The 24987-nt window shown below is 40.4% G+C and overlaps 1 protein-coding gene across 1 annotated transcript in view; it reads left to right on the forward strand.

Moving 5' to 3' along the window:
* Nucleotides 1-24713, forward strand: part of git1 (G protein-coupled receptor kinase interacting ArfGAP 1) — a gene marked incomplete at its 5' end in the record, with an annotated part of 40256 nt that extends 15543 nt beyond the window's left edge. The window contains 12 exons of the mRNA XM_038273370.1: nt 331-379; nt 1035-1107; nt 9288-9385; nt 9820-9931; nt 11928-12052; nt 16856-17008; nt 17396-17719; nt 18532-18612; nt 19967-20037; nt 20113-20286; nt 20387-20450; nt 21782-24713. Coding sequence (XP_038129298.1) covers nt 331-379; nt 1035-1107; nt 9288-9385; nt 9820-9931; nt 11928-12052; nt 16856-17008; nt 17396-17719; nt 18532-18612; nt 19967-20037; nt 20113-20286; nt 20387-20450; nt 21782-21997 — 1540 coding nt within the window. The remainder of the gene's footprint in view (nt 1-330; nt 380-1034; nt 1108-9287; nt 9386-9819; nt 9932-11927; nt 12053-16855; nt 17009-17395; nt 17720-18531; nt 18613-19966; nt 20038-20112; nt 20287-20386; nt 20451-21781) is intronic.
* Nucleotides 24714-24987: the final 274 nt, after the last annotated feature.

A 24987-nucleotide genomic window follows, 5' to 3' on the forward strand; every position in this document is an offset into this window, starting at 1 on the left:
CACACTGCTCCACAGGCGCCACTAAATGGCAGCCCACTGCTTCCCAAAGAGATGGATTAAATGCAGAAATCAGTTTCCCCATCGTGGGACAATAAATGGATTTCCATGTATTAAAGAGAACAGTTGAAGGCTTGGTTAGAGTCTGCTCTAAACCACTGATCTGAGAGCTAAAGGATCCGGTCCTCGATGCACACTGATGCTTTCTCCTAACTTCTTACTCTCTTCTCTATTTTCATGTTGTCCTCTGAATGGCCGCTGTCTTTGTATTTCCTGTCCTCACGTGCCCGCTGTTTGACTGTTTGTTTTTGTCGTTGTTTTATTTTAATTTAGTCTTGACCTCTCTGAACTTGCCAAGGCTGCCAAGAAGAAGCTGCAAGCGGTATGTTTCAGTTACAGCTCGAACATTTACAGTTGGCTCTCTATAATTACCTTTTTAAATCATTGACATTAGATCAACAACACCTTTTTTTTCTAGATGCTACTACAACAACTGTTTCTATTTCTTAAAAAAAAAAAATAGTGCTGCAATAATATTCCTATCGATTTAGGATGGGAAAACTATCTGAAGCTCTATCCTGGTGGGTAAAAGCTGACATGTGCAAATATTTCCACACACATTGCTTACTTATAGCATTGAGCTATTTTAAGACGAGCATCTGGATTTTCACAAATTGGGTAGTTTTTTTTTTTTTTATATTCTAATTTACAAAACATCTCATGTTGGTGTTTGATGAATAGAAATAAGTTTAGTAATAGAAACTCACCTTGAAACAGAAAACGTTTCATATCCTTTGATGCCCAAATGTAAGGAAAGAACAGAATATTGCAGCTATAGGATAAAGAATCTAATCTGAAGATTAAAACGTTAAACATTTTGTTATGATGAGGCAAGTTTTTGCTTCCTTGCCAGATTGAATCTTGTCCTGTTGAGATCCATCTGTGCAGAACTGTGGTCTGCTAGTAATTCAGGCCTTCTAAAATGTTCCCTTTGGACCTTTTCTATTTTATTAGCAAATTGTTCGTCTGTGTTGCAGCTGAACAACCGGTTGTTTGAAGAACTAGCTATGGATGTGTATGATGAGGTGGATCGCAGGGAAAACGACGCAGGTGAGTGCTGTCCTTCTCTTTCAATTCAGATCAGTTGCTTTATGTAGCACCTGTGTGCAGCACACATGCAATAAGGTAGGCATCCCCAACCTCGGTCCTCGATCCCCGCTGTCCTGCAGGTTTTAGAGGTTTCCCTGCTTTAGCACAGCTGATTATAATGATTGCAGTAGAACAAAAGCCTGTTAATCAGCTTTCAATTAAAATCAGCTGTGCTGGAGCAAAGAAATCTCTAAAACCTGCAGGACAGCGGGCCTTGAGGACCGAGATTGTGGATGCCTGCTCTAAGGCACATTACAGAGCCTGTTGAGTAAAATCCCCTAGACGGATTGGTAAAGAGTTTTCATACACTGTGAGATTTTTTGCCCTTTTCAGGCTGACTTTCCAACTGTGCAAGAATTTTTCGATCAGGCCAACTTTCAGCCTGCACAACGAAAAATGCCTTCTAAAAAATAAGAAAAATATAGTGTTTTAAGTGAATAATTCCTTATTTTGAGCAAAATAATCTGCCAGTGCAGCAAGCAAATGAGACTCGGTAAGATTTCTTAAAACAAGAACATAATATCCAAGTAGTAAGCATCCAAAAAAACTTAAATCAAGTAGAAAAATCTATTTTTTCTTTTACTCGTTAAGATTTTTTCTCTTATTGTAAGCAATTTATTCTCATTTATTAGTCATTATTGCTTAGAATTAAATAACTTCTAACAAATTATTGCTCAAAACAAGCATCCAACAGGCTTAAAAACAAGGCAAATGTACTTGATACCAGTTAATTTAAAGGCTTAAAACTAGTCTGTTTCTTAGCTAGAATTAATTTCATTATTTAGGTGTAGTGAATGTATGGGAAAAATACACTTGACAAAAACTTCAAAACGTTTTTTTATGAATATTTTAGCAAAAATGTCACAAAATTAAGCGAACCTGGTGAGGTTCAGAATCTCAAAGCTAAATCATGAATGACAATCTGAATAACCCTTTCAATTTGAATGCAATCACAGTTGATTAGCTGGAATATCTTAATGAGATGGGGTTAGTTCTTAAAACAGGTTAATATGGATTGTCTTATTGTCTTGAAACAAGTAAACATGTACTCACAGTCTAAATTTTAACGCTACTCAGTCGACAATGTGTGCTATTTTAAGAAAAAAGCTGCTCAGAATTAGTCTTATTATCTAGTTGGGATGAAAAAAATGAATTTTCTTAAAACAAGTCAAATAATCTTAACAATATTTAGTCTTACTAAGAAAATACATTGAGGACAAGTGTAATAAGACCAAAATGCTTAATTCAAGTTTATTACACTTGTATAGATTTTCCTTTTTTGCAGTTTGATCGTGCGTCATGTAGTGTACAGGGGGTAACGAGGGGCGATCAGCCTCTAATGACCGCCTCCCGATCAGGAATCGTAAGGTCGGGAGACAATCAATTGTGTTTGAAATTCAGTCGGCCGTTGTGGGCAAATCGATCAGAGCGCAAACAAGAATTCTTCTTGTTCTTCCTCTCAGATGAAAACACAGAATTATTATGATGGAGGTGCAATGAGTGAAATGGCCGTAGTATCCACGTTTGTTAATGTTTTTATCCAAATATGTTGTCGCCTTTTAGTAACCTGACTCTGCCAGATGGATTTGCTCCGCATATCCATCTGGAAACCTTCCGTTGAAGTAATTTTGGGAAGGGGCGAAAATACTGGTTAGCTGATTGGCCTAAGTTGGTGATAGACGGGCCAAATAAACCCATCAGATCAACGAAGCATATGACGTACTAACAGAGCGACGACGAAAACACAACCACAAGCCAGGCTACTCTTGCCGAAACCAGTCGGGAGAAGAGCAAAAACATCTTTTCCTCTGAGAAAAGCCTCCAGAGCAGTGTTTTGCTCTTCTTTCAGTGAAGAAATCGGTCTTTGTCAGACACGTGACTGACACGCCCCCTAGCGCCATTTTTGTGGTGAGCGGAAGAAAAACAAAACAGCAGAAAACAAGAGGAGAGCGCTGCCAGCAGTGAGGATTATCAGTTAAATGGAAAAGAACAAGAAAACTGAACGGATACCCTACCCAGACAAACTTTCTAAAGCTGCTAGGGAACGATATTATATATTATTATTACAGTGACAAGGCGGATGTTGTGGGCAGTTGCACAGATAGCTGCAGTTATTAGAGCAGTTTGTGCTGCTCATCAGACTGAACGAAAAAACTTGTCATAATTTTTGCACATTGATAAGTTGCACACTGTATTTGCTGTTCACTTTACCCAGGCCGGTTTTCACTGGGATCTGCAGTCTTCTTCACAGATATCACCTGTTAGGTCATATCTCTAAGGAAGACCACAGTGAAAACAAGTCCAGGAAAAATGAAAATCTTCTAATTTAATCTAAAGAGCAATCTGCTATATACGAGGGAGAAAGAAAAAGTAAAACATTTGAGGCTTTGCACTGTTCTGCATTATTTATGTATTTGAGATTTTGTATTGCATTTTCATAAATTCTCTGCTTGATTGAAAAGATAATAACAACACTTGTTTCAAATTTCAAATCCACTCTTTATTGTACACACATTTTTACAACTTAAGAAACATAGTTAATATTTGAAGTGATGGTGAAACTTATATTTGTTTTGCTGTTATTTTTCAAAAGTAACTTTAAAAAAAGCAAAATTCTATTTGTGTGAAAAGAAGAATAAAAAAAGAAGAATAAAGTTGAAACAGTACTTGATCTTGCATTCATTTATTAGCTGGTTTCTCTGTGAAAATTTCAAAACAGTCAATAATCACTGTGACTCTATGTCCAAAGGCATCCACAAACTGATGAGGCATAATTTTGTGCAAGGTGTCTCTATCTGGCCACACAAATGCACGCTTTAGATTTGCATATAAAAATGACAGCATTTCATTGAATGTTCTGTACACTGTCTTTGGTGAAACACGGAAGAGATAAGCAAGGTGTTGTGAGGGCAGATCCAATCTCAGACGCATGAAGGTTAACAGAAGCATTTGAAATGGACTGAGAATTTTATTTTGAGCAGACATGAGAGGCAGCAGAAAATTAAACAAAGCCATAAAGGTTGCCAAGTTTGGTAGACCCGTATAGTACTTGACTTTTTCATTACTGTCTCCAAAGAAGCAATCAGAGATCCGCAGCTCATCAAGTTCACGCCGCAGCTCTCTGTTTTCTTCCAAAAGACGGTTCATCTCTGCACACCTGAGCACACACAGGTTACATTCTGTCTGTCCTTCCTGACGACCACCTTCTGTGTCATCCTTGGTGTTTGGCCGGCCAACGTTTTCAGCAGCCTTCTGCGTGTCAGTCTGTTTCTGGTTAGGGTTCTCTGTCGCCTCATGTGTAACTTCATCCTGTCGCTGAAGGATTTCATCAGCCTGATGGAGCCCCGTTTCAGTTGCTTGCAGGGCATTCTTTTTCAGCTGTTCCCGATAACCACGTCTTAAAGAGCGGTCTGTGTCTGTTGGTCTGATGTCAGTGTGGCCCAGATGCAGGGATGGAGCCCAGTCTGGGTCAGTTTCCATCATCTCATATGCGGGTTGACCTGCAAAGTAGATGAAAGGTTGAGTGTTTTACACATCTATTCAAAACACTATATAAAGCACCTTAATAACAGAGCCCATTAGATTAGATGAGTTATAAAATAAGATATGCTTATGTTTCCCACAGTGGGGAAATTTGCTATACCGAAACAGCACAAGTACATCGGATTAGTAAGGCCAGAGGTAAATAAATAAACTGAAAAGCTTACAGACGAACAAAGGATTATAATAAATAAACTTAAGTAGATTGCACAGGATGAATAAATGCACTGAGTTGGCTGACGAGTGGGTATGTACAGTGTTTTTATATGTACAGTGTTTTTATATGTACAGTGTATTTATATATATTTATTCATAAAAAAAAATATATTTGTATTGCAGATTGTGTAAATGATTATATACAGATAATGCATTATTTATTAAATTTTAGCGGTCTAAAAAAGAAATAAAACAAACATCACTTTCCGCTTCTCTTCCACAGCATGTTTCAGTAGGTTTACACGAACTCCTGCAACTTTATAAGCAAACCATTTCAGCGTGTTGATTTCTATTAGTGTATATTTATAAGGACTTACCTTTGTGAAAATGCCGAGAGCAAACACGAACATGAGGAGATATTTTATGCAACATGATGTCTTTCCTTCTTACAGCAGCGACCCACGGAGCCCGACGCCTCTTTGTTAAGTCCTCTGTCTGCGGTCCGTATTTTTTTTCCAAGTGGGGAATACGAAAAACCGTAAGGCCCCATCTGCTGTTTTCTGTTTAGAATTACTATTGCATCCTTTGACGCAGCACCAGTGTCCCATTATTTCCAAAGAAGCAACTAGAACACGTCTGCTCTCTGTTAGTTTTCTTTTGTTTGTTGCTGCTGTCTCTTCACCACAGAAATGGCGCTAACTACCCTAAATTAATTGCGCTTTTGCGGAAGTGACGTACACTGTCACAGACCGATACTCTGTAATTCCGATAAAACTTGCTCGATGGCCACGCTAACGCTAGTTTCATCGGCTGAAGCCGCCATGTTCTTTAGACTGAACTGTCGCGCTTCTCGTTGCGTCACACCTCAACCCGCCTCAAAGCCAACGCTGATTGGACGTTCGTTTGGTGAACGGCTCCAAATTTTCTTTAACGGAGAGTCTCCAGACTGATCTACGAGTGAAACCTTGAAAGCTCGCGAGATCAGGATGGTCTCACGAGGCTACCCTTTTAGGGCTTTCAGCACAAAATTGCACAAATTGCCAAGGCAGCGCGTTTCACGCTAGTGAGCTTCAAATTCCCCTTCTATTTGTTTGGCTTCCGGATAGACGAGTCCGAGTAGCGCCATCTCACTGCGGAGCTGAGTCCAACGTAGTTTTTAGATGTACAGTGTGAGCAGGCAGATCGCATCCAGCCATTGACTTTGGAAGATTCGTTCTCATTGAAGAGCATGAAGAGACAGTGATTTTCAAGTGGTTCACACTTTTTTGTTTGGTATTTAAACTGCAGGTTTCCCCCACTTGAAAAGGCAGCTTGCTTCCAGAGATTTCACAGGATTTCACTCAGAACAACCAAAGTTGATTCTTTCCTTTTTTTCTCTTTTATTTGAAAGTTCAATCAACAATAGTAGTAGCAGCAGTAGTAGTAGTAGGTGAAAAACCTTTAAATATAAACAGAAAACACAATGATTAACATCCTTTAAATAACAAAATTGTTCCTGAAACAAAATATAAGATTTAAACTCAAAATCAAACATATTCAAAGAATTATTCAGTGATACATTTTAACATTCTAGTGTTAATTTACTTTCTCAAATATATTTTAAATGATTCCTCTTTCTTTTTCTTTTTTTCTTTTTACTTTTCTTAATAATTTAACATTTCAATCTAAATATTCAAATAATCTGTGGCTCACTGGCTCCTTCTCCTTGGAACAAACTTTCCTGCAGTGCATTCACCCAGGCACCCTCATAGTGCTCATTGCTGCTTAGTGACTGAACATCTCCCAACTGATCGCTTAATTATCTTCACCTGTCTCCAGGTTGGGAGACACTCTCCCCTATACTCAGAGGAGGGCGGGGCATGAATTCAGCTCAACAGTGATGTTTGCCCACATTGTCATTGATTTGAAAGCAAACGCTCACACCAAGCATGCATGCAGCGACCGTGGAGAGGAAAACTCCCTTATAACGGGAAGAAACCTCCAGCAGAATCAGGCTGAGTGTGAGCGGCCGTCTGCCGAGGCCGACTGGGGTTTAATGGGATGGAAGAAGAGATATAAGAGAAAGAGGCACTGCTCTATAAATACTTTCTATGTTAGAAAGAGTAATAGTAACTGAACTCCACATGTGGCTCTGTCTGGGAAAGAAACAGTTAAGCAGCTCAGAGCCATTTTTTATGTCAAAGGGATGAAAGAGAGCATTTCCAGTTACAGTAGTCTCAGGAAAAGCTGAGCCTGTCGCCACGTCTAGGAGAGAAATGGGACTAAGCACTGAAAAACGGACCCAACTCTTTCAGGTGTTGACAGCTGCAGCACAGGTGATATTTCTCTCCAGGATTGAGTCACAGTCAAACAGGAACAGACCAGATGAAGCTACTATGATGAGAAAAAGCGGAAAGAACAACTTAGAGGCGATGATGTCCTCCAGCAGTCTAAGCCTATAGCAGCATTACTACGGAGATTGCTCAGGATAACCTGAACCATTCTAACTAGAAACTTTATTAAAAAGGAAACTTTTAAGCAAAGTCTTAAGAGCAGACACAGTGTCTGCTTTACAGGTTGAAATATTAACATTTTTGATTACAGGTGGGAAGATTGTGTCGCAAAATTGAAGTTGAGAATAAGTCTGTACTGATATAGGCCAGCTAACCGGCAGTGCGCAGAAACAGCTGGGGAGGAACAGTTGGTGCTGAAGCTGAGGGAAACTTCTTTTCCTTCAGTTCTTTTCTCTTTTTTCCCACAAAACAAAAATTGTCGCACTGGTGAGTAGGGATGGGCGATATGGACTAAAAAAATGTATCACGATAATTTCTCTTATTTATCACTGTAACGATAAGCGACGATAAAAACCACCAGCAAAATATTTTGTATTATAAATCTGTCATTAAATTCTGTCTTGAAAGCCCTACAAAATACTAGAAACCACTAAACTATATCAACTAGGGATGCACGATATTGGGATTTTGGCCGATATCCGATATGCCGATATTTTAAAACTCATGTAGCCGATAACCGATACTGATGTTAAAGCTGGAAAAAAATAAGTAGTCATTGAAAATAGCAGTTTTGTTATCCATTTCTGACACTTTGAAAAATAATATACTCAAATATATTTTCATATGCTGATATCAAATAGATTTTTAAAAACGCGGTATCGATCTATTTTACTTTCAAAATCTCGTGAAATTTCATCGTTTTGTTACAAACTCTCGTGATATTTTGCAAATTCTTGTGAGATTTTGTTAGTAAAATAGATCGATACCGCGTCAATATATCAACATATAGAAATATGGCAAAATTTCGTGAATTTTCGGGGGATTTCGTAGCATAACGATGACATATAGCAATATTTCATTAGTAAAAGAGATTGATATGGTGTTTTTAAATGGCAATATATCAGCATATGAAGATATTAGGATATTTTAATGTATCAATATATTTTTTCCCTCGTATTTAGAAGTTTTGTAAAGAAGAGGAAGAAGAAGAATTAGTACTTCTTTTGTTTTTTTAAACTTTAGAAACTCAGAAGCTGATCAAATATCGGGTTAAATATCGGTGGGGTGGCCGATGTCTGATATTCAGTTTTAAGGCCGATACCGATAGGGGGCCAATTATATCGTGCATCCCTAATATCAATTAAGTTCAAGTACTGTAAAACTGTAGTGATGCCAATCAAATAAGTCTGAAATATGAGACACCAAATTCCAAATTAATTCAAACGATGCAAACAGCAAAACTAACTTGGCTTATTAAAAAAAAACAAAGTGGTGCAACTGCAAACACAACTTGATAAGTAGTCATCTCATGATAAAAACGATAAATTCAAATTGTTATTGTGGGGAATTTCTTTGACGATGTATCGCACACGATAGAATATCACCCATCCATACTGGTGAGAATGAGAATATGTTTTATTTTATAATTCCTGACCGACACGTGGCTAGCTAAAAGTCTGAAATGCCTCTAGTCAATCAACTTGGATATAAAATCAGTTTTTGTGGGGAGGGGTTGCTGAAAATGAGGCTTAATGCAGCAGGGAGGGATTATAGGACGGACTGAGGGAGAAAGAAAAGCTCTTGTTGGAGAGGAAGGCCAAATGTGGTGAGGGCAGGAGGAGAGTAGGAGCACGGAAGTGCAGCACAGATTCCTCGTCTTTCCTCCTCCTCCGCTCTTTTTCTTCTTTGGGTTTCTTCTCTCAGTAACAGCAATAAAATGTTCAGGCAGAAAAGCTGCAGGTAAGTGGCTCAGAGACATCCACACACTTCATCTTCTCGCCGAAACGTCAAACTGAGATTTTAAATGTACTGAAGAGTTTTTCTTGAACTGTTTCTGCCTCCGTGTGGGTGGCTGGACTGTGAGTTGGATGTGGGTGGCTGAGCATGCGCCAGCTTAGTTGACCTTGTTGCTTTAACACACACGCATGTAATTGATTGTTTTGTTTTCTGCAGTGTGGTTGACGACACAGAACCACAGCACTCTGGTAACGGAGCGGAGCGCCGTCCCGTTCCTGCCGGTCAATCCTGAATACTCTGCCACACGGAACCAGGTACAGAAACGGCACATCATCAAAGATTCAGGAAAAGGAAACTGTGCAAAAAAACTGTGTTACGTGAGCCTTGTTAGATCTTAGCAGAATAAATGACCTTCCTTTGTGACCTGGTGCTGTTTCTTTCTCCATCAGACTCTATCTTAGCTCTACTGGGACACATTACTTTAAACTGTCCTCTTTTTTTTTGTCTCCTGCAAATACCGGCAAGCTCTACGTAATTGCAGGGTTTATGTGCTTTAGCGCATAATTGTTTCTCTGGAAGCCCAGTGTCTTGTATTACCGGGTTTTTCCACGACACATGGTAGCTGACCACAGGAGTCACTCTGAAACGGGGCCTGCAAACAGATGCGTGCAGGTTTGAGTGAAGGTCAGGAGGCTGCGGCAGTGTGTGAAGGTCCTTAACGATCAGTTTGGACTTTTTCCTCCCTCAGGGCCGTCAGAAGCTGGCCCGTTTCAACGCCCGGGAGTTTGCCACGCTCATCATTGACATCCTGAGCGACGCCAAGCGGAGACAGCAGGGGAAAGGACTCAGCAGCCCTACTGGTAAGACTGAGAGGAAAGGTTACCATGGATTAGCCTTTAGAAAGGAGGAGGCTTATAAGATGGAAGGAGAAAAAAGGGGAAACAAAAATGATAATGATAACTAAAGTCACACAATTCTCAAATAAAAAAACAAACAAACATTTTTATAAGAAATCAAATTAAACATCAATAGATACCGAATGGTGAAGGCAGCAATGCATCTCCAGGCTGCTGAATGCACTGATGCAGAGGTTTCTAAACTTCTCCTTTAGTTTACCACAAAGTTTTTGAAAAAAGTCTCTAAATCTGCTCCTAGTAATGAAAAGTCAACAGCAGTAGAATAAATATTGAAATAAAATCAACTTAAATCCACTTTAAATTTCTAAACACACAACCTAAAAATTGCTATTATTTTATGTTTAGCTATTTATGCTACTGTGTAACAGAATTAAACATTACAGAGTTTCCGTGAGTCATTAAAAAAAATCATTAAATAATTTTTTTAATTAAGGCTTTAATTGGCTTTAAAATTCATTAAAATGTGATTATTGTGGCATTTAAAAAGCTTTATAAAAAAAAAAATACACCTATAAAAACAATTTCCTCCGGTTTATCAAATATAACTGACACCACGTGTCAGAACTGCTTCCGGTTGATCTCAAAGCCATATGTTCGGAAAAGAAGCTCGAGGTTAGGAAAAATCCATAGAAAATTTATATTTCAACAAAAGTGGTTGGAAAACAAGAAATTCAGGACACGGTTGCAGCCTGTCGAATGCAAAGATGACGAAGGATTTTGCCGTGTTTGTTCATTTTTGTATATATATCAATGAAACATGTTTTTTTATGTTTTTTGTAATTCAGTATTTTTTAAGTTTCCAAGTTCCTGGTATGTATCTGCATGTGTCAGATAATGAACTCAAGCCTACATTACCGTGTTAACATGCTTTTCAATCCTTCCTGCACATTCTTTTCAAACTAAACTTTGCTTTAAACTGTTGTGTGCTTGGAAAAATATAAATTGTAATGTTAAAAATCTAAAAAATGCTTGACAGGTTAAAAAACTTAAGATAAAACACAAGATAAAAGTCAATGTCCCAATGAATAACTTTTATCTTAGAGTCACAGTATGTTTATACAAGATAATACTATTAATATAATGTGACTTTTCTAGAGAATCATTATCCATAGTTATTTTATTCAGGGTTTCCACAGTCTGACATCATTTCAGAATTCCCTGACTTTTAACTGACTCAGGATCAGTTTTCTCTGACAAAATAAATGCAGCAACAAGACAATAATAATAACATAACAGGTCACCAATCTAACATGTTTAGCTCTATAACATTTAAATGCACCTCTCCAATGTCTGAAAGAAAAAAAATGAATGAAAATTTTTTAATGTATGACCTTCATCACTGTACAGAAGACTGCCATATGATAGCGCTTTCTGGCTTGTTTGTCGTCTTGGTAACTACATCAAAATTAACGCTAGGGGGACAAAAATCACCCGGCTTTTTCAAATCACGCGAGAATGTATACAAAAAAGCAAAAATGTTGCCAGCAAAGCTTTTGGGTCGTTTTCGTCGAATGTCAGTGATTTTAAAGTAATTTTGAGTGATAATTTTTTTTTGCGATCATTGAAATTTGTACTCTCCCGACAATAAAAACTACTTGCCCCGGGAGATCGGGCAATGGTTGAGCCCTGATATATATATATATGCAATTACTCTGCACCACCCCTAGGAGGCACACCCAAAAGATTCAGGAACTGCTGCGATCACTGAATCGGCCAAATATTGACTGATCTTTTTTTTTTAATTCAGACATATAAATACGTATCATTTCATCACTGTTTATCATAACATGGTGATTTTTTTTAATTTCAGGTTATACTGTCAGAATTTTATTTCCCTTTTTCATACTGGTGTTATTTAAAACTTTCTCAAGGAAGATTAAACTGCTTTGAATGTTTGGTTAAAATCTTTAGGAATCGTCCTCTTTTCTCTTTTCTTCAGACCCACTGGATCTGGGGATTGATGATGACGAGCACGACTACGACAACGTAGCCTCTGATGAGGACACGGACAGCGAGCTGACCACGCAGAACAACAACAACACGAAGCGCAGTAACCGAGCAAAGGTGAGGCGGTGAGAACCTACGCGCTGGCTTGCTCTGTTTGGGGGGTAAAGTTTGTGCCACCATTGGTTTAACAGATACATTGCCAAACAGTTCAGCTCTTTGAACTTCCATCTTCTAATACTGATTATTAACTCCTTATGGTGAAGCTAAACGGTTTAGGTCTAAATGCAGCCAACATGCATTGTAAAAACGATCTAGAAAAAAGTACAAATTCTGAAAGTTGTAGGGAATTTTTGACATTTTCAATTGAAAAAGCTTCCTGGGTGGGAAGCGAAATGTCTTCAAACTTGGAAACAAAGTCCAGTGGATTGTTTTTTAACCTTTTTTAAATGACTATGACTAGTTTTAGGCTGATGCCATTTTATGGCCCTGATACCTGGCTGTGAAGTATTGGCCGATACGATACCATCTGTTTAAAATTGATGTTAGTGTGTATATATGAAGAACTGCATACTACTTGGATGTAAAATAATCACCAGCATGGCTTTTTCAAGCTGCTGCCTACTTTTGTGAAGCAGGAAAAAGACAAAAACAAAGTGAATCCAGTAGAACTTTTTGTTGCCTACCTGGAATGGGTGACAATAGTTGAAATAACTTTTGGCTTTCAAAATGGTTTCGGTGCCCTATTTGTTGGTAATCGCCGATACCAATACCACCATTTTAGTGCTGGATCGGGGCCCCGCCCGATACTGGTATCGGTGCAAAACGAACTATGACCTGGATGACTGAGAATCTACACCAGCAATCAGCTGTCGCCAAAAGTGTCACCACAGCAACTGCAGGGTTCCCACGGGTCCTTAAAAATTCTTAAAAGGCATTGAATTCTTCAAAATAAAACTAAGGCCTTAATTGGTTTTAAGATGTCTTAAATCAGTCTTTCGTACGTCTTAATTTTTAAAACATCATAAATAGGATTATTTTTATTGCGATTTATTTTTGTAATCTAAATAAAACATTAAAATTGACAAAAAAAATTTATTATTTAAAAAATCAATAACGGCTCGCCATTATTGGTTCGGTCCCGATAGCGGAACCAATAAAAGCGTTGTTGCAGCCGGGACATTTGGGAGATGCGCCATTAACTTTTTTCTGGAAAATATGAGCAAGTGTAAAAGTAACGAAAATTGTCTCCAGCCAAGAGTTTTCTCCATGGCTAAAACCAGGGAACATACATGAGGCTCAGTGGATTTAGTGCAAGAAGTCATTTAAGCTCAGAACGATGGGAATTAAGGCAGTGGAGTCGCACATGCGAAGCACGAATCACAAAGCGTCAAAATGGAGTTACGGAGAAACAGCCGGTATTTCTCAGTTTAGTTCCACCCTTGTCTCTGCAACGCCTCCACTTATCACCAAATCAAACATACTAAGAAAACCATACAAAGAAAAATAGCTGCAAAAAAGACTTAGCACTGGTTATGTTGTGGCTTAAAAACTGATTTGTTTTGTTCCCTGCTAAAACAAAGTTTGTGAATTCAGTTAAATAATTGTTAAAATATATCTGTCATTTGTGTGTTTTTAGCTTTCTTCCTGTATGGGAAGCTTTTCAAAATTTGAAACATTAGTGCAGTGGTTTATGTTAAAATAAACCTTTGGGTTAAGTTCTCGCAAGCAGGTTTTTCTGGTGTTTCTTGTGAATTTGGTCTTAAATTTTTATTTCAAGTGGCATTAAAAAGTCTTGAATTGAACTTGCCTTATGCTGTAGGAACCCTGAACTATGTCCCACGTGATACAAACACATGCTCACTTATCATTATGGCTCCTACATTAAGTTTGCCAAAGCTATTTTTAAATTTGATGCAAAGCCAGCGCGATGTAACGCAACTCTATAAAAGTGAGTCACTAAAGAAGCGGACAGCTGAAAACACCACGCCTGTCCTGCTTCCTAGGTTTCCACAAGTTTAAGATCTTATCGCCCTTTAACTTACCCATATACCACTGATTAAATTAATTCTCCAAGCTCCTTTTCGATAAATCGATTCGGATCGATATCGGATAGCAAAAGGTTCCATAAAGAAGAATTTTTACTAAATTAAACGAAGTGAAACTAAAACTTTTCCACTTGAGGAGTCCTGGATGAAGCAGATTGACAGATGAAGTTTTTTTTTTTTTTTTTTTTTATCATAAATGCTAAATATTTAAATGGTTTAAATGGTTTTGGTATCGTTACTGCTCTTAGTGGGTTAGCTACAGGCATGTTTTAGAGTATTTCTACTGATGATTAATCGATTACAAAATTAGTCAGCTATTATTTTAATAATCGATCAATCCGCTTAATTGTTCAGCTGTATTCTTCTTAAAAATTCAACATTGTGAGTTGTTTTGACGATCCCAAGAATGTTTTCCTTTATTAGATGTCTGGATCCCTGAAAGCAAGATGGAGCATCTAGTGTAGGATGTCCATTCGAGGGTGTGTCATAGCTCCTGGGTGACATCATCAGCTATTCTGGGTCGATCTCAGTGGAGCATTGTTCATGCACTGTATTAGTTTAAACCGCAGGGCTGGACAGGAGAAGGCAGAGAGGAAGATGGAGAAAGAAAAATGATGGGGGGGTCAGTAGATAGCAGGGCTGGTGTCCATAAAAAGAGCTTTGGAAGTTAGAACTGCTTTAGTGGAGTAAAGCCGACTGTGGGTCTGCTTCAGGCCACAGGAAGTGGGAGGGTGGAGTACAGAGAGCGAGAACTAAGGCTCTACTGTCTGATGGGACGGCTGCTCGGCCCTCCTCTGCTCTCCCCACACAGCTGTACGCTTCATTTACACACAGCTTAACCCTCACCACCCGCCTGGTTTTACTTTATGCACTAAAGTCAGAGCCAAATGGCATTTAAAAGATGTGCATCTAATATCCTACAGCGCTGCATTTTAAACATTTTAAAGAGAAAGTCTTCTAATTTTTGGTGATAAATGTCAAAAAAGTGTAACCATTTATTTAAACCAAAACATGTCAAATGTGTTTTTTTTATTTCTCTGTCTTTGGAGGGTTGCCACTGGTTGGGCATACATCACAGAAAAGCCAATCAAAAAAGAAGTAAAATTTTCCTAAAATGAGTGTATTTGCCCTTAAATTGAGGCCTTAATTGGCATTCAAATTCATAAAATGTGATTACCATGTCATTTAAAATGCTTTATGTTTAAAAAACAGTTTCATTAGATATATTATATTGCAATATATTTGGATGTGAAACGCAGAGAATTGGAAAATCCAAATTTCAGCAAAAGTGGCTGGAAAACGAGGGGTTTTCGGTACATATATATATATATATATATATATATATATATATATATATATATATATATATATATATATATATATATATATATATATATATATATATATATATATATATATATTGTTTCATTTCAAAAGAAGATCAACAACTTCAAACTTTCTTGTAAGATGCAACACAATTTTTTCTTCTATTCTCAGTTTTAATGAGTTTTAATGAGGAGTAGATTTGGGTCCATTTGGGAATAATGGCTAAATAAAGCGAGAGCGAGGCTGAAGCTGTCCAAACATCTCCCTGAAAAACGTTCCATTTTTTACCAAATTAACATTTGGACCCCATTTGCTTAAAGAGACATTATTGAAGGGGTCATAGAATTATTCTATAGGGTATGAATAGGTCTCTGAATAGGGTGTGTAACATTGGTTGGGCTGAAAATGACATATTTGCTGTTCTATGAGCCCTAATGCAGCCTGGTTAAAAGCCCTAGAATGAAACAACAAGTTTTCTTCCTGTTATGGTATGATGATGAATATTTAGATGAGCTGTGCTCTGATTGGTTGGTTTACAACGAGCAAAGCTGCTGAGCAAAGACGCATCATAGCAACAAGCACTCACTCACTGAAACATCAAATTGTTGATATGGTAGGGTGACCAGACGTCCTCTTTTTCCTGGACATGTCCTACTTTTCATACCAAAAAAAAGTATCCGGGGGGGATTTCAAAATCGTCTGGGATTTTGGTCGACTAAAGTGTCGGGTCAGGTTCGGTCGCTCAGTGCCCCGCTGGCTCCCTGCCCCCCATCGCCTCATTCTGGCTTATTTTCAATAGAGAAACTGCCTCCTTGGTAATTTTTGTAGAAGTAAACCCAACTGTTGGCTAAACAGCTAAACGGGTGTCTTCCATCTACCTCTATTCATGTTCTTGGGCCGTGAACCAGTGGGCGGGTCTGTATGTCAGTTTGGGGGCGTGACAAAAGTACAGGCCAGAACCAAATAAGGCAACATCCCCGAATTGACGTCAACTCGGTGCTTCGTTTGGATTCGCCCGTTTTATGGTGGAAGATTAGAATTGTGAGATTTGCAGAGAAAGGAGGCGTTGATGGGGTTGGAACTTCTCTGCGCGTCCATTTCACCCAAAGAACTATCATCAGTGACCATGTAAACTGGGTTTTGCATTCTATGACCCCTTTTAATAATGATTCTATCATTTAACCCTTTAAAGCCCGATCCAAGAATAAAACAAAACAGAAAATTACTTTTTTTTGGTTTGAAGTCCTTATTTGGCCTTTTAACAAAATATGTAAAAAGAAAAAACAGAAATACATTTTTGATATTAATAATTTATTGCTATGCGATAAGTCAAGATTATTTTTTGTGTAGTCTTCTGCCCTCTGTTATCAGGTATATCTGATTGTGTACAATAGGATTTTGCAAAAGGTGTCAGATGCAAAACATTTCAGAAACCGTATGTATCAAATACGATACATTTGGCATTACAGGGTTAATAAATAAAAATAGCAAATTATTTTTTTCATTTTATCCTCTTCGTCCTCTGTCTCTCCCCACCTCTTCTTCCCAGAGTATGGACTCGTCCGACCTGTCCGATGGTCCCATCACGCTGCAGGAGTATCTGGAGGTAAAGAAGGCCCTGGCCTCATCAGAAGCCAAAGTTCAGCAGCTGATGAAAGTCAACAACAACCTGAGTGAGGAGGTCCGGCGGCTGCAGAAGGAGGTACGGAGAAACGAGGAGAAATCAGCGAGATGCATTAAAAGGATGGAGCAGATTTTATAAAGGGATGTTTTTACCAGGAGGAGTTCCCTCTCCTGATTCACAGAGACGTCCTGCTGCAGATAAGCTTGTAGAAAAGTGAAGAAGCTCTGGTTTAGGATTACATTTTTATTCTTGGTTGGAAACTTTTCCAGCTCCCAGCTCTAAGGCAGGTGTTTGTTTAGACCTGATCCATGTTTGTGTGTTTTTCACCCCTCCCCCCATGAGAAGCTTATTATTTCACGTGTCATTATGGATGCCTGTTTTTTTTTTGACCATTCAGTTTAAACCCTTCCCCATGTTCCTCCCTTCCATCCTCTCTCATCCTCCTCCCTTCCCGCTCTCCCATAGATCACCCGGATGCAGACGGAGAACAGTGCGTTACGGGGGGGCCAGCAGGCTGGGGGGGCAGCCGGCCATGGGTTTGGGGGCCCCGGTGGAGGAGGGGGAGGTCACTGGGGGAGCGGTGTGGTTTCTGGCGGCGGTTTTAGTTCAGGAGCCGACTCCTCTGGGCTCTCTACGCCCGCTGCGGCCAACCCTCACCCCCACCTCTACCGGAGGGAACGCCAAGCCATCTCAATGTATGAGCCGGGGGCGGCCCCTGGGCCCACAGCCCATGGCCCCCCAGCCCTGGACTCCCTGGCAGCCCGCCTGCAGCCCCTCAACACACCCAGCGTAAGTTAGAAACCCCCGTAAACCACTTCCCGTCGTTGGGTGGAAGTCCAGTCCTGTGTATTTTTCACCCCTCTTTATCTCTTGCATCTTATTAACCGATCTTTCTCCTTAAAAGATCCATTTTTGATCGATAATCAGTACATTTTTCTTATCACATTTATCAAATGTTTGGGATATTAAGGAGAAAGATGTAGAAGCTGGAACGTCTCAGTTCTTCTCTTGCCTGGCAGATCCTCCGCTCTCTATGCCTGCACCCCTTTCCCACCCTGAATAACCTCCCTGGTAGCTCAGCTGCAGCTGCTGGATCTGGAAGCATGAACACACACTTTAACATCTCTGGTAGAAACATTTTTGGGTATCGGACCAGTCAGTTCTGCCCTCGGCCTCAGTTAGCCCCTCCTTTCCCTCCTGCTGTCCAGGTCACCAGCTCCTTCCAGCCAGTTTTTCATGTCTGTGTTTTTCCTTCTGTCTCTTCACCGTCGTTCCCTCCATCACCGCGGTGCAGCCACCTCTCATCTGGATGTAAGCGTTCTGTCTGTCTGTGTTTTTCATCTTCACTGTAGCAGTTTCACATCTAGAATACCGTCAGATGTTTATGTTTATATTTTACATCGTGATTTTGAGGAGTTTTCAAGCTATTAGTTGGGTTTACAGATAATTTCAGTATCAGGGCGAGCACGCTGCTTTCCTCTGCTTTTCCTTTTTTTTCTGCTCATCAGTGGATCTTAAATGTTCTTTTGCCTTTTCTTAACTGGTCTTATCCCTCCCTCTCTCTTCTTCTCTCCATACGGGTGTCGCTCTTTGTTTTGCAGGTGAGGAAGGGGGGTATAAGTGGTCCGGCGCCGTATGGAGTCCAACATATGTCGGGATCTACAGAGATGGGTAGATACATGGTGAGAAAATACCTTGCAGCTTCTATTCAGGGTTAAAAAAAATTAACTAAAAAGCACCAAGCTATTAACCTCTTACACCCTCAGGGGGTATAAATAAATTTCTGCCTGACAAAAACACACAAAAGTAAATAACTTATAGCCTCAAAGCTATTAGATTTAAGAAGAAACTTTTGGTACCTCTGTAAAGGTAAGATGTCATAGAATGGTTTTCTGGTGTCAGCACCATTGTAGCTTTGACCCTGCCTGAAATATTAGGGACAAAATACAAAATATTTTGCATTTTTTTAACCTCGCCAAACTTTTCTTTGAAATGAACATTGCAAAACACTACCAAAATATTATTTATAGCACAAAAAAGTAGTACAGACTTTTAAATCTAAATGTTGTGTAAAAATATACCAAATTTGGACTCAATCAGATGAATCATATTTATTTTAGAATGGTATTAGTGAGAAATTTCTTAGGCGGAGAGGCCATTTTGTCACATTTATCCATAAATGTCACCAAACTGTGCCAAATATGTTTTTTACATCAATACTGGGGGTTTGTTAAAATTACGAGGTCACGTAGCAGCTGGACCCACCGGTGGGTCCGTAGGGTTCTAGGGGTTAAAGCTGTGATAGCTCCCATCTTTCATAAATCTATGCCCTGCAGATTTGGATTTTATATCATCCTGAATTCTGTTTGGGCTGGTTTGACAAATATGACCCTTTTTTACCTCCAGGTGTTTTTTTTTCCTAGTAGTTTTGCAGAATTCAATTTCAGTTCTGTTCAGTTTATTTCTATTGCACCAATTCACAACACATGCTCTGAGTTCCTTGGAGATCGTAGAGGGCATGCGCCAGATGATTAAATTCAAAGCAGCAAAACATGCTGCTTTGAATTCATTTATTTAATAATCCAGGGTTTCCACGGATCATTAAAAATAATTACAATTCATTAATTTTTTAGGATTTTTTCATTAATTTCATTAATTTTTATGGGATTTCGGTGTAACAATCAACATAACCGAACCGAAAACCATGACCACGAAACCGTGAACCGAACCGTGGATTTTGTGAACTGTTCCATCCCTAAAATATATATATATATATATATATATATATATATATATATATATATATTCAAAGTAGACATCTAACAGTATGTTTCCTTTATTTTATTTACATCTATATTAATTCTTTCTCAGTTAAGGTTGTGTAGAGTACATTTATATACATGTTTAAGAAAGAATGATTGGAAATTTTAAAAATGACTTCCCTACCTCTTTAACCAATTTATAAGGTTTACTCGGAGCTCAACTGGTAAAAACAGGGTCAGCAACATTGAGTCACGTCTCTGTTACTTTGTCCAGGTGTCCAAACCAGAGAAGCACGGCAGTGGCACAGACAGCGACTATGACAACACACACGATCATTTACAAAGGTCAGCACCATCAAGCTAACCATGACATTTCTCTGAAACACTCCAGCAGATCTTTAATCTGGCTTCCCTTCCCAGTGTTGGCCGGAGCAGCGAAGAAGAGGGTCGGGGTGAGTCCGAGGAGGGAGGCGGGGAGGCCCGCGAGCCGGATCCCACCCTGCCGTGCACGGAGGACGTCATACTGAAGACGGAGCAGGTGACAAAGAACATCCAGGAGCTGCTGAGGGCCGCCCAGGAGTTTAAACACGACAGGTAAAGGAAGAGACGCTTTGAGAGGTGGAGTTCGGGAATCTGGAAGCCTTAAAGTTCCTGACTGAGTGATATCTGTTCTGTGTCGACTCTTTTTCATCAGCTTTGTTCCATGTTCTGAGAAGATCCACTCTGCTGTCACTGAGATGGCGTCTCTCTTCCCCAAAGTAAGGCTCCTCCTCTGATTTCTACTGATTTTATTTTTTAGATCAGTATGGCGTCAATTTTCTGCCAAAATAAAAACACGCAATAAATACTCCTGTGAGCAGCTTTACTTCATACAGATGCTCATAAACTACTCCTCACATGCATGTTTAACATGTAAAGGCTGATTTATGCTCAGAAACCAGGACGTCTGCGTGTGTCGCAGTTAGGGGTATAAATAATAATCGTTTTGTATCGATGCATCGATCCAACAGCCGACGATCCGATGCATCGATACGTCCGCAAAAGTATCGATTCATTTCTTTTTTTTTTCCTCCGGTCTATTTTTATCCATTTGCTCCTGGGCGTAATTCTCCCTCCCTTGCTGCGGTGGCGCTAAACCTATTTTGCCCTCCTACCTCGCTTCCTGGTTATACTCTTACAGCAGTGTGTTGCAGTGAGCTTGACACAGACATTTTTAAATTATGCACAATATTGAAGCGTGGTCTGTGCTACACGCTGTGGGTCTAGATACGGCCGAGGCGGCGAGGAAGTGGGGGCGAGTTTATTCCGACGACGGAGGGACATGAGGGCCAAAAAGAGCGGAGATCCAGGTGGAAAAAGGGTCAGCGTTCTCGTGCACCTCGCTCTTCTAGCGGGTCAAACTTCACGAGTTGTTTTCCGCAATTTCGGTCATAAAAACAAAACAAGCCGGCCTCTTGTCTGCAGCACTGTTTACGGCCGTCCGTCCGTTTCAATTTGCATGTTCTCAAAGCAAAAACAAGGCTTTGCTGGGCTACTGTATAAAGCCTAGAACTCAACGCTATTTCTGCAAAATGGTTTCAAAATTTGTACTTTACTTGAAACCTCTGCTACAGCCAATCAGAATCCAGTATTCATCCAGACCATGTTATACCTAATAATGGCTTTGCTTACCATCTCTTGAAGAAAAGCTGTTAGCCCGAAGTCGCTTTGCTAGCAGAATGAAGAGTAGAGCTTCAAGAGGCGGGACTACCTGAAAAGTAGCCAATCAAAGGCGGGTCCCTTTGCCTAGTGAGTAACGCCTTCAAAGTGACCAGAGTTGACAGGAGCGAGCAGAAACAGGTCCAGACGCAAGGAGGAGAGAATCTATAAACGCATAAAAGTCAAACCTTAAGCAGAGCAAAGGAGCATCCATTCTGGAGCCTCAGAGCGTGAAGTCTGCTCTCATAGAACATTCAAAATGTCAATGCAGAGTAGTTTACATGCATGTGTTTTGAATAAATGGTCATACGAGTATTTATTGCACATGTGGATGTTTGGCAGAATTGTGACGCAATAGATCAGCGTTTTAATTGTGGATGTGTCTCTACAGCGGCCGGCTCTGGACGCCGTCCACTGCTCCCTGCGCCTGCTGGCTTCCAGCGCCTCGCGGCTGCAGGTGGAGTGTCGCAAGGCGGCGCCCTTGGAGCCCGGGGCCCCGGCAGTGGACTATCAGCTGCTTACCCAGCAGGTCATCCAGTGCGCTTACGACATCGCCAAGGCCGCCAAGCAACTCGTCACTATAACGACACGTGAGAAGAAGCAGTGAGCGAACAAACGCACGGATGGACGGGAGAGAGAGAGAGAGAGAGAGAGAGAGGGAGATGACAGGCCGATGCATGGCGGGGGGGGCTTTCAGGGGAAAGGAGAAAGAGCGGCGATCCGATCAGACTACAGGTGGAGGAAGAAAAGGAAGGTCTGGAAGATGAGCGAGAAGCAAAGATTGTCCGAAGGCGCCGGCGTGGGAGCGAAAGTAGGAGGATCTGAGACGGGAATAAAAGTGAACCGCTGAAACTGTGAGGAGCAAACATGAAACCTGATGTTGGGAGATGTACAGAGAAACCGGATCCTGAAACGTTACTGCTTTATTTATTTTGTCCGACGTCCGTCCCTCTGTGCTTCGACCGAGGCGAGATTGACGACACCACAGAGAGAGAGAGAGGTGGACGGAGCCGCCTCTTCCCCCTTTCTTCTTCTTCTTCTCCCCTCCGTCTCTCCTTTCACCGCCGCCCTGGGGCAGGTCACTTTGAGGAGGAGGGGCCCTCAGACTTTCCAGCTTCCGACCCGTGGCTGTCTTGTTGTTGGTACACAGCATGATCCGGCATGTTTTCATTTATTTTCTTTCAAACCGCAGATCAGATCGGTTTGCAGCTCTAACGACCTCTTTTTTTTTTTTTTTTTTTACTGACTTAAACACTTACACTGGAATAATGATGATTTGTTATCATATCGTTTTTCTAATGACAATTTAACTGACTGTCCTTTTTGATTTAACTTTTATTTGTATGTTTATTGTGTTGATATGAGATCTGATTCAGCAGGGAGACAGCTGGGAGCCTAGGCCCCGCCCTCTGACTGGGAGACTCGTCGGAGGGTCCCCAGCATTTCTAAGCACTCTGTTCTTTCTGTTTTCTTCCTACCTTACGTCGTGGTTCAAGGGGTTTTCAAACAGTTGCCAAAGGAGAGAGCAGTTAGTTTTCTGCCCCTTCGCCACATCCCAGACAGAACTGGATCCTCTTGTCTTTTTTGTGTTTCATTTCTCTTAAAAACAAGAAAAAAAAACAGAAAAAGGTTCTGCCTCTTTTCTACAGAGCCAGTGGAATCATCTCAGAATCATTTGCAGTGCCAAGCGGGATAATATAAAAAAAAAGAATACTTGGTCCAATTTGTTTACAAGGAAGAGCCTGGCAGCCATCAACCTGCGTGCATGCTAGCAAACAAAACACTACGTCCTGATTCCAATTTCTGCAGAAAGCGCCACATCTGGCGACCTGGAAAGTAGAAAACGTTCTGATTTTATGTCCTCTGTTTATGAGGGAGTACTTGATCCGCTTTGCCATGTGTTGTTTTGTCTTTTTTTTATTACTTTCAGGACCGTCTGGCAAGCACAATCAGGCGCACGAGCTGTTCTCCAGCTCAGACGGTGAGCCGATCTGGGCCGCAGATGTCGTGTTTGTTCCTGAACTCTGCCAACAGGAGACAACATTGGGAACAATTGTAGTGTGTTTTTTTTTTGTGCACTTTTCCCCTTACTGAGGGGGTCCAGCTCGCCGTAGTGTGCCGAACAAATTTGCTTGTTTCTCTAAGGATGGATGCTGATGAGATCCTTTCCACAACTCGCTTCTAGCTTGGCCGTCAGTAAGGTGATCAAACAGCCGTGCATCTAAACATTTGTCTCAAACTGCTGCCTTTTAGCAGGACGGCGTATTTAGCTGCACTGCGTTGTCCGGTGACTGAACACTCTTTTGGGGAAGGGGGGGATTGCTGAATCTCGTCCGGCTCGTTCATCATGTACGGTTGGATGTCGAATGCCTTTGCACATCATCTTCATTATCTCCTATTTGACTGAATGAGTTTAAATTTTTTTTTTTTTTTACTTAACAGACAGAAATGGGGAGGTTGTATAAGAAAAGCAAGTTCCTTCAATCATCAGTGCCCATGTTTTAGACTAGAGCCATATATAAATATATATAAATATTAAAAATAACATATATTTTCATGCTATTTTCTATTAAGCTCCATGTTAGGGTTACGTTTGTGGGATATTTATGTTTATTTGTCGGCCTAAAGGCTTCAGGCTGCCACGTCTTCTCTCGGCGTGAATTGATCTCGATGTTTGAGGCGTTTGGTTACGCCGCGGTTTCGCTCGCTCTATATGTTTAGGATCCACAGACAGAGGGAGGAACCGCAGATTGATCTCGGTGTGAGTTGCACTATTTTCAAACAGCAGCTGGTTGAAGTCGGATTGATGTCCTGCGCTCTCCCAAAGGTCTTAGCATGCATCAGGTGCAGGATCCGTTTGGTAGGAAAGGCGCTTTGGCCAAACGCTACAGTCATCTCACCGTGCGGCGGGGAACGGGTCTGAAATGCACGCGGCCCGGTCCTCCTAACACTGGGTAGACACTACTTAGGGTGCCTCTAGTTTGAATGTTAAATGCTTCCATTTCGCTTAAACTTTTTACACTGTTTTTGTCCAGAGAGTGGGGATGTCAGTTGGACCAATCCGCGCACAGAGTCGTTCGGTTTGCAGGTTTTTGTTCTTAACCACAGCGGCGCGCTGCGGCCTGGCCCGTTTTCTCTCTCGGCTTTTCTTTAACCTGCACCACGCTTTCTTTCAGAGATGGGAGAGATTAGTTTGAACGGAGGGCGATGACTGTATAAAGAAAAACGGTGACTTATGGAGAAAAAAAACAAAGGTCAATCATAATGGAAACTCATAAGCTGTACATTTGTAATAAAATAAACAATTTAATTGCCCTTCCTAACACTTGTGTGTTCTTTTACTGATTGAACTTAGTTTTGGAAGAAACTGAAAAAAGGGTGAGAGAAAAAGCTTCCAATAGAAAAATAAACGTGCTCCCAGAAATGCAACAATTTAAGTTTTATTTTATACAGTTCTTCATAAATCGTCTTTAAATTCATGTTTATTTTAGGAATTTGATTTGTTTGTGTGTATGTGTGTCCCTGTGGATGTAGCATTAGCATTTCTGACTTTAATCTCAGAATTCTTTTTTCTCAGAATTCTGACTTTAATCTCAG

Source organism: Cyprinodon tularosa, unplaced genomic scaffold (genome assembly GCF_016077235.1).
Source record: "Cyprinodon tularosa strain WSP-4 unplaced genomic scaffold, ASM1607723v1 ctg87, whole genome shotgun sequence".
NCBI lineage: Eukaryota > Metazoa > Chordata > Actinopteri > Cyprinodontiformes > Cyprinodontidae > Cyprinodon > Cyprinodon tularosa.